Genomic DNA, 9536 nt, shown 5'->3' with positions numbered 1-9536 from the left:
TGTTCCGGCTGTGTATTTTTTAATTCTAGCGCACTCAAGCTGGTTTCTCCAAAATTACCTACCCCACCTTTAAATGGTGTTTTGTTTTTTAAGAATTCACTAACATCGCGAGACATTCCGACACCAGAGAAAAGGTGTGCGGGTAGATTAGTAAGCCTGGTGTTTACCCTTCTTTTCCCCATAGTGACCGCCTCGCTGCACATTATCCCGCTTATTACACGGGCACGGCCATATACTGAACGAATTACAGAGCCCATTCCGTGTCCTGTTATTGTTTACTTCCTGTCTGCCTTCTTCTGGTGATTTATCTGACGTCCAGCGCTCCGTCTTTTAACCTCTTTTCATTACATTACATTACATGTTACTTGTTAGACGCTTTTATCCAAAGCGACTTACAGTACATACTCAATACTGTGGGCAATCCCCACAGGAACAATTTGGGGTGAAGTGTCTCAGGGACACAACGACAAGCTGACTGCAGCGGGGTTTGAACCTGTGTTTTCCTTTCTCTTTCTTGATCCTCCTTAGCAACCTTCATTAGAGTCCTTCACAGTGGTCTGTACTGTATTAACAACATGTCACATGTTAAGACTTTACAATCAGAATTGAGTATTCAATTAAGCCGTGTAATAAAAGTTGTTAGTAGCCTTAAGGGCCTGCACAGTTGTTATGATACCACATTGCCCTTCACTGGATGTATAATGAGCTGCACTAAACTACATTTTAGCATTTAAAATTCCTAGCCATTCTTTTGCGGTTATTTTGGTGAAGTAACTCAAAAGTAATATAAAAGTAGTGTAACTCATTACATCTCAGAGACAGTAATATTGTAATGTAATTTATTACTTTAAAAAGACAGCAATATGTACTGTATTACATGTTGGAAGTAACTTGCCCAACACATATTTTCATACATCTCCTCTCATCTGGGATTTATTAAATCATCCATGAACAGTCGACTAATCATGTATTACTTTGAGTATTTATAGCAGGGACACGGCATGTCGATGGTTTCTCACATTGTCCTTGTATTTCATCTGAACTTCCTTGTGTGCTTTGGGTTTGTTTGGATGCACAATATTGTAAATGTTGTGTATTTGCCCCGGTGCACACTTGGCATTCATCCGTGGAAACAAATACGATCAACTGTATCCTGTTTTTCAATGTCACCCTTATTGAATGAGCTCATTATCAACGTAGTTATCATCCTGAAAAGAAGTGACTTTATTTATCCTCCATTCAAGTGCTTTTTTAGCTCTCGGTCTGTGATTCGTCTGGACCATAAATACATACAGGGAATGTTATTGTTGGTAAAACACAAGTTAAGAATGTAATTATGCATTTGCATGATATTTATCTGCTCCAGTGTTTGTGCATTTAAAATGATTTATGTGAAGTTAATGCTTGATTTCCTGTTCCAGCTCTTTCCAAATACTATGTGATTCAAGTTAGGGGTTAGGGTTCGGCTTATTAAAGATAAACTTTTCTATCTTTAACTTTTCTTGTGATTTTCATGTTCCTTTATTCATCGATCCCTAAAGTATAGGTAAGTAACCCACTGAAGAGCAACCCAGTACAACCAATCCTCTACAAATGAGAGTGCAGTGCCTTGATGAAGGGCAACTTAGAAATACTTTCAAAATATTTGACAAAAAGTACAATTTTCCACGGTTGGTCCAGGATCTGAGCGTCAAACCTTATGTTTTTTAGCCCTTGTGATGTACAGTATTAAGTGTCCCAGCAGCAGCAGATAAAACCATTCCATCATCATTTCTCACTAATGGAAACCCATTGGAATGGATTTCTGAAAGCAAGTTTGATGGAAAACACTTGGTGTATAAATGGATTCAGCCTTCAATTGGAAACTTTTGGTATTGTACTTTTATTCACCAGACCAGTTAAAGTGGGCGTCAATTACGTCCAAAAAGTGGCACCTCAGTGGTTTAACCCTCCTGTTGTCTTCGGGTCAAATCTGACCGATTTACTACTTTCATCAATCATAACTTTTTTGTTTTATATTCGATTGCATTAAGGCTTTATGATATCCTTCACAGTAGACATTTGAACATATACAATTGCTGAATTGAATTTTGGATGATTTAGTCAACTTTGTAACACCCATGGTGTTCCCGGCCAAAAATGACCGCCATAAAGAAAAGGAATTAGTAACCCTCCGGATCAGATAAAACACACACACCAACACACACACACCAACACACACACACCAACACACACACACACACACACACACTCTCTAGATGTGTCCCCCCCCTTATGTGCCCATCCCCCCACATGGATCACACCACGCACACACAATACATGTTCAGTGTCTATTCTTTGTATATTTACTGCAGTGTTTCATGTATACCAGTAGTCTGATACAATATGTACAGTTTGAAAGGGTGTTAAATGAAATGTGGTGATGATTAATGGTTTTTGTGTTAATGTAATAGCAGTTAAAAAAGGACCGGTGAAATTTGACCGCGAACACCAAAGTAAGGGGGGGAAACGAAGACAATAGGAGGGTTAAAGTAATGGTTTGCCACTACAATTCAAGTTAGGGTTAGGGTTACTAATGATGTTCAACTTCTCGCTATTTTACTTTTCTTGTGCTTTCATGTCCCTTTACTCAACAATCCCTAAAAAAGTTGGCTATACATAATTTCACTCAGTAAGTAACCCACTGGAGAGCCGCCAAGTACAACCAGTCTTCTGCAAATGACAGATCATTGCCTTACTGAGGGGCAACTGAGACTTACTTTCAAAAGAACCGAGAAATCCATAGTTGGTCCAGAATTTGAGTCAAACCTTAAGCTTTTGTTGCCCCTATGATGTGTTATGTGTCTCAGGAGCAGCAGAAAGAAGATGCTGTCAGTTTCTCAAAGACAATTTACCAATTTGTCCTCAATGGAAACATATTAAAACCACACATCCTTGTTATGAAACTCTGCTTTGACACTTCAATGCTGTTCTGACAACCCTAAGCAGTGACATCAAGTGTGAAAACCTTATGTACTCGGGTGTTTCCCTTGTCCTTTTCACTATTTTAGATGTTCTTTCTCCTTTGAGTCAATAGTTAGAGCAAATAAACAAACCCTGCTGTGGCGTATGCCCAAGAGTTCACATGTATCACCGGTTGAAACTTTTGGAGATGCTCGAGTCAGACCTGAGAGACTTTGCAGAGCTCCACTGAAGCTTTAGTCGAGATAATTATGTTGCCACCTATTGGAGAGCTTCAGTAAAAGCAAGAGAATCCCAAAATGCTCAGTCAGTGTTCATGTCTGCTATGAGAGCAGTAAAGGTAACTCAGATGATGTATTTTACTGTATCTAAAAAACAAAGAATAATATGTTGTTTTCTGTATTAATGTATACTTTCTCTGCACTGATGCCAAAAAGACAATCTCTTGTAGAAGATTCTTAAAAAAACCGCTTTAGCTTCTGCTGAATGATTATCGTGAGTGGCCATATATCCCGATTCTGATTAAAAAGAGTGGTCTTTATTTAGAAGAAGAACAAGTCTGACTGCAGTTTTGGCTGCCGTTTATTAAGCAATTACCCATGCAGGTTGTTTTTTTTCTTGGATCATCATTTGTCTCAACATATCCATGCTGCTGTGGTGTCATTCAGAAAATACTCCCAATAAAACTGATGTGTTTACACCTGCAGACTGTCGCTGCATACAAAGTGACAGTAGTGTGTGAATGTGGACTGGTTCAATACTTTTGCAGAATAATAGATAGATAAATGGAAAGTGATAGTGCGTTTGTCAGTGGGAAATACATCTCTAACAAATCCATTTGCGTAAGGTCCCGTTTTGCCATTTGATTGGACGTTATTAATTAATATTCCAGCAATTCATGTACAAATCTTTCATAATATAATAGTTCACGTCTTTCTAAACCTAAATACTTAAAAACCTTTGAAGAACAACACAAGTATACCTCAAACCCGAGTGTATCTAAAATACATTTTAATCTTGCTGAAATTAGTTCACAATATCGTTTACATTATTAATCTTCGTTCTCTTCTTCCTCGCTCAGGTCTTCTTTACCGTCTCCAAACAGAACTGTACAATCATGTTCATGTAAATTGTTCTACATCAAGGCACAAGACAACAGCCGTTGTGGGGGGGGGCCTTGGGTAGGCTGATCTTTAATGGCGTCCCTCTGGCACACAGAAAAACAGGGTACCCTCGGGAAGGAAAGGGAGATATGGAGGATGTATGGATCTCAAATGGGGAGGTGGTCTCATAGAAGTGTGCTCTAACGAGGTGAAAGGAGGGGAAACAATAAGGTGATAACAACTGCAGCTTTCATTTTATTTTCCAATGATACTCATGTATAAAAAAGAGGAACCATTAGGGTATTTTTTTTGTCTTCAGGAGTTCATTTGTTCATGTACATAAAGTAAAGTGCTCATTTTTTCTCTTATTTGCCAAAAGCAAAAGGTTTCACTAACAGGATGGAGATGGGAACGAGAAAGTCCAGTGGCGTCTCTTTTTTCCCCGTAACAATGTGAGGGAGTGGGTAAAGGGCCAGGTCAGTGTTTTTATGTTCTGCTTTGTTTTTGTTGATTTTTGTTCTCAGGGTTTATTTCTGGTGTTTTCTTGTCTGGGTTCAACCTCTGAAAGAAAGACAAGAAAGACAATTAATATACATTTAAAGGTTTTGAAAGGACTACACTAACTAGTATTCATCAATAGTCCATTTTAAATTATTACACGATGAACCAAATAAGATTTTAATCCATTTATCATCAAATGAATACAAAAAAATCTCAGGTGTTATTGCCTAAAACATTTTTTATAAATCTGGGTTTTATTTGTATGTTATGAACTGTTTGAATATTTAAGTTTTAATCTTTAATATTACCACTTTGTTCTAAGTATGATTCTCTTACTGATCACAAATGGTCAATCATAAACAATACATAAGCAATGAGTACAATTGAAGAGATCTCGTAAAAAAATAAGAGGTAGAAGTAGAGAAGAAGAAGAAGAAGAAGAAGAAGAAGAAGAAGAAGAAGAAGAAGAAGAAGAAGAAGAAGAAGAAGAAGAAGAAGAAGAAGAAGAAGAAGAAGAAGAAGAAGAAGAAGAAGAAGAAGAAGAGAAGAAGAAGAAGAAGAAGAAGAAGAAGAAGAAGAACTAGTACAACAATAAGTAGTAGAAGAAGAACTAGTACAACGAAGAAGAACTGTATTTACCGTTTCCCTGAAGGTGTTGGAGTCTCACATCTGAACGTTTCTCCTCCGCCTCCCGAAGGCCTTGGCGCCGACGTTGGTGGGGACGAAGTTGCTGTTTCCCATCCCCCCCGACCGGCTGAGGAAGTCCGCCAGGCGGTGGGTCACGCAGGTGGCCGTGTTGCAGGCTCGCTTCTGTGCTGTAACGCTGCTTCAGGAGAGCAAACCCGGGGTTAACGTCTGCTGTCACACTCATCAATAAGACACACAGTGCATTGTATCAACAGTAACGTGACACCAGGACAGACAGGTACAAATATGCATCAAGCCCTGAAAGCTTCAATCGCATATTTTCTTGTCATTTTTCTTACCTTTAAACTCGTTGAGAACTTCAGGGATCATTTGAAAGATGTTTTAAAAATCCTTTATGTCCAAACATGTTTGTAAAGCACCCATTGGCTGTGTTAAAGAACCCCTAAGAATGAAAATCAGCTAAGGCTTCCTGGTAGAAAAATACGTTTATTGAACAAGAAACATGGTGTCGCATGAGTGGATAATTTATTAATGGTTCGATTAAGTGATCTCTCTCAACTCTTGGATTTCAGAGCTGTGACTGCCATCAGATCCACGCACAGTACACAGAGGGCTTCTGGATTACATTTATGAAAACTAAGTCTGATTGTCTCAAATGAAAAGGGACAAAGTATTCTCTGGCAAAAACAAGTAAACAGGGAAAGGAGAATTAACAGGAAAGTCGGTTGCAGTTAAAGGTATTATTCTTCTCATGTCAATCAAGCAGGAAAACTCAACATGCACTTGCCGATGCAGAAACAAAAAAGGAAGAACTTTGAGGAGGGGGAAGAGAGAGGAGGAAGAGATGCAGTAAAGGAGAGGAGTTTAGATGCTGTCAAACGTCTCGCCGTAGCTTGCATAGCTGTCGCTCTCGGGCGCACTGCGCTTCTTTCCGGGCGTTCCTGCTCCCACGTTCGTGCGAGGGAACGTCTGCAACTTGTGCAGCTCCTGAGACAGTTTGCCCAACACACAGGTGCTGAGGTTGGAGCACCGCTTGGTGAGGTGTCTGTCCATGCTGTCGGGGAGGGGACACACAGAAACACATGCAGAGAACAGGCTCATAGGCATGGGAAGAACATGCAGGAACAATCGTATTCCTTTCATCACTCACCATTTATCTCACATGCATTTCAGTCCCATGCCATTGCAGGTAGAACAAAATAACGACATTCCCCCCTTATAGCATCATGCTTTTCTCCCCTTTTCACCATTCAAAGAACCTGTCTTCTACCCTTCATGCTCCACCCCCACCCAGTCAATCCCCTCTCTCTTCTACACCCACAGAAGGAACAGAAACCAGTCGCTTCCCACTGTCATGCAACTCCACTTAATTGACATCATGCACACTTATTCGTTCCGTTAGGCACACACTGTTCACATGCCCCGCAGGCAGGCTGGAAATATCCGTTCAAACAAAGTCAAAATCAAACTCATCCATGCGGGAGCGGCTTCATAACAGAGAATAGGGAGATTTAATGTTTTGTCTATTAGCGTCTATTCTTGGAAACAATCTCTCTTCTAAGAAGTACATACCTCTACGCCTGACTGAACCCAAGTGGGGCGCTAAAAAGACTTCAGTTGGTGTTAAAGTGAGACCCAGATAATGACACGGTGCCTAAAAAGTCCTCGCCCTCCATTTTACCTTTTATTTTCCACTTTACATTTTCTCATTCAGGCAAAAATATTTCAGTTCCTGTTGAAGAAAGGTTATTTTTTGAAAGGGTTAAGAGATATGTGTACCTGTTTCCTTCAGTCGCCTGCTGCTCCAGCTCCTCCGCCGTCATCTGAACAAACTCCTTCACGATGGCGTTGAGTAACCTTCGCGCCTCATAGTCCGTGAGCGTGACTCGGTCTGACATGGACTCTAAACCCGGTCTGCGATGGATGGTTTAGGGGTCAGGTGGTTTGGGGAGGGAAGAAGAGGTATTGAGATTAAGCATTCTTCACTAGAATTATCACCTGCAGTTAAAAGGAGGGGTGGGGATGTGTTGGGGTGGGGTAGGCTGCTGCTACTGGATGGAGAGGAGGGGGTCAGGAGGGTTGTTTTTTGCTGGGACGTCACCAACTCTGAGAGGGATGACGTCTGAGTTGGAGGCCCCCAGCCAACGCAGGGAAACAATCTGCGGAGAGTGCCCCGTCCCTGAGAGCAGCCGCCTTCAGATTTATTACTAAATCGATGGCTTCATGGGAGCAGGGCGGGGAGCGGCTTGAAAGGGGCTTCATATAAATATATAGATCTCATTAATCTCCCCCTGTTTCCCTGTCTTCTTTTAAATGTTTTTGTTTCTATTATTCCCTTTTTGAAAGAAGAGTCATTTTCATGTAAATGTAAGAAAACGTTGTTTATTGATTGGGAAATTACATATTTGAGATTTACATTATTATTATTTTTAGAAGCATGTGGTTAAAGACACATTTTAGATCTTGTATACCTCAACTGGAGTCAATCTTGCTCATACAACGTGACAACATTAAGCTTCATACACTATTCAAATAAAATATAAAAAATATGTTTAAAGTTGCGTGCATGCATATTATCACAGCCTCTGTGTTGAAGACTATCATTATCAGTCACGTAAAAGCTCCCGTTTCTTTATATTTTTCTAGCAATACTGAAAATGGACAAGAAGACGAATTGTACCAGATTCCTATAGTTACAAAAAAAAGATGTAGCATCAACCCTCCTCTCTTTCCCACTGGTTTCTAGTGATTCTAACAATTTAGGAATTCTACATCCGTTCCACTTTTCGACGTATCTCAAGTTTTTGGTAAAATGCATGTTAGCCGTAAGTTTGAAGTGTACACATATGAAAGCTGAGCGTCTCACCTGGCAGGGGCGGCTTGTGAGCAGTACATCTGGCAAATGACCAGGGCGTAGGCAACGAGGAAAGCAGAGATCTTCAACATAACCATGGTCCCCTACACAGCAAGAAAGACATCCCATCACCGTTACCATCACACACACCGCTGTCTTTCACACTCACACACTGTTAATATAAGTTTGCAAGTCACCCTCAAAATTCAGCAAAAATCGACATACATGTAGAAAATACAGGTTCTAGTTTGTCTGATCGTCCGATGCTGTTGGGAAGAAGTTGCAACAAGAAGAAAAACTGATTCCTGTCACTTCCCAGAAAGATCTACCCATATCTCAGCATGCCACTCTTTCATCTCGGGTCTCCTGCTGCTCATCCTGAGCCTCATAACGACCCTCCTCTTCTTCTGCAAAACGATGTGTTCCTCTTCCAGCCAGGAGCTCAGGACAGGTAGTTCTCTCATGTTGCACACTGCACAGTGACATACATGTGTGTGTGTGTGTGTGTGTGTGTGTGTGTGTGTGTGTGTGTGTGTGTGTGTGTGTGTGTGTGTGTGTGTGTGTGTGTGTGTGTGTGTGTGTGTGTCATTATGTGTGTATAAGGTAGGTGGGGGTCCGAGACTGTGCATGGCACGTATAGCACTTGCTCGCTCTGGAGGAGGAGGGGTGAAAAGGGAAGAGAGCGAGGGGGGGGACTCCAAGCTTGCCAACTCCCTAAGGGACCAGTGCATTAGTGTAATGAGCTGCCAGCACTCTCTCTCTCACACACACACACACACACACACACATACTCTCTCTCTGACACACACACTCAAAACTCGTCCCTCCTGTCCATCTCTTCTTTGCTTTTCGACGTTTCACTTGCTGTTCTTCATTTTAGCCCCTTTCTTTTGCTCTTTCTTGCCTTTTATCCTTGTTTCTCTCTGTGTTGGTCTTCGGCCTTCACAGAGCAGCCCAACAGAATGAGTGGTGGTGAGGCTGGTGACCCCAGTGGTCACACTCCAATCCCATTACCAACACTATCACGTCACCACAGTCTAACGCAGCCACTCTGTATCTGATCCACTCACATGCAAACAGCTTATCAGGTACATTAACAGTTCCATCACATCGCCCAAACATTTAAAAGTCAACACTTACCTTCAGTGGTAATCACCCAGCGGAAGAAAACAAAAATATATATATATCTCTAGGTATCTCTAATGCAAAACACAATAAGTTGACTTTCTCTCAACTTGCAGATCAACTCTTGATTCTGTTGCATGCAGCGCCAACGCACCAGCCTATATATCCCACCACTTGGATTTGTGCATTGACTGTGTAGGTGTTTAATTATCCGCCAGCAGCCAATCACGTCGCTCTGATGCTATGGCGAGCCAATGGGACGCCTCCCCTCAGTCCTGGCTCACTAATAAGGAATATGGCTCTGCGCTGACGTCATTCCCCAGTCAGTAAGTGCTCCATTCACA

General features: G+C 41.3%; 1 protein-coding gene across 3 annotated transcripts; it reads right to left on the bottom strand.

Moving 5' to 3' along the window:
- Positions 1 to 3572: 3572 nt before the first annotated feature.
- Positions 3573 to 9316, bottom strand: LOC117554967 (calcitonin gene-related peptide-like). 3 transcript variants are annotated; one of them, XM_034229595.1, is made up of 5 exons: positions 9208 to 9316; positions 8080 to 8171; positions 6993 to 7127; positions 5205 to 5388; positions 3573 to 4625 (listed from the first exon to the last, which is right to left on the bottom strand). In XM_034229595.1, the coding sequence occupies exons 2-4, from the start codon at positions 8163 to 8165 to the stop codon at positions 5229 to 5231; spliced, it is 381 nt and encodes a 126-aa protein (XP_034085486.1). In that variant the 5' UTR covers positions 8166 to 8171; positions 9208 to 9316; the 3' UTR covers positions 3573 to 4625; positions 5205 to 5228. The 3 variants fall into 3 exon arrangements, with proteins under 3 accessions (XP_034085486.1, XP_034085484.1, XP_034085485.1); XM_034229593.1 differs by lacking the exons at positions 3573 to 4625; positions 5205 to 5388 and adding an exon at positions 6078 to 6267; XM_034229594.1 differs by lacking the exons at positions 3573 to 4625; positions 5205 to 5388; positions 9208 to 9316 and adding exons at positions 6078 to 6267; positions 8265 to 8415.
- Positions 9317 to 9536: the final 220 nt, after the last annotated feature.

Source organism: Gymnodraco acuticeps, unplaced genomic scaffold (assembly GCF_902827175.1).
Source record: "Gymnodraco acuticeps unplaced genomic scaffold, fGymAcu1.1, whole genome shotgun sequence".
In the NCBI taxonomy this organism is placed as follows: domain Eukaryota; kingdom Metazoa; phylum Chordata; class Actinopteri; order Perciformes; family Bathydraconidae; genus Gymnodraco; species Gymnodraco acuticeps.
This window is presented reverse-complemented; position numbering and strand designations above follow the sequence as displayed.

What these genes read in the sequence shown, in the direction of transcription:
- LOC117554967 (XM_034229593.1), bottom strand. Translation starts at nt 8,165, where the DNA reads ATGGTTATGTTGAAGATCTCTGCTTTCCTCGTTGCCTACGCCCTGGTC. An exon ending in TCACAAGCCGCCCCTGCCAG is followed by an intron (nt 7,128 to 8,079) that starts GTGAGACGCTCA and finishes CATCCATCGCAG; the next exon opens with ACCGGGTTTAGAGTCCATGT. An exon ending in CAGGCGACTGAAGGAAACAG is followed by an intron (nt 6,268 to 6,992) that starts GTACACATATCT and finishes CCTCCCCGACAG; the next exon opens with CATGGACAGACACCTCACCA.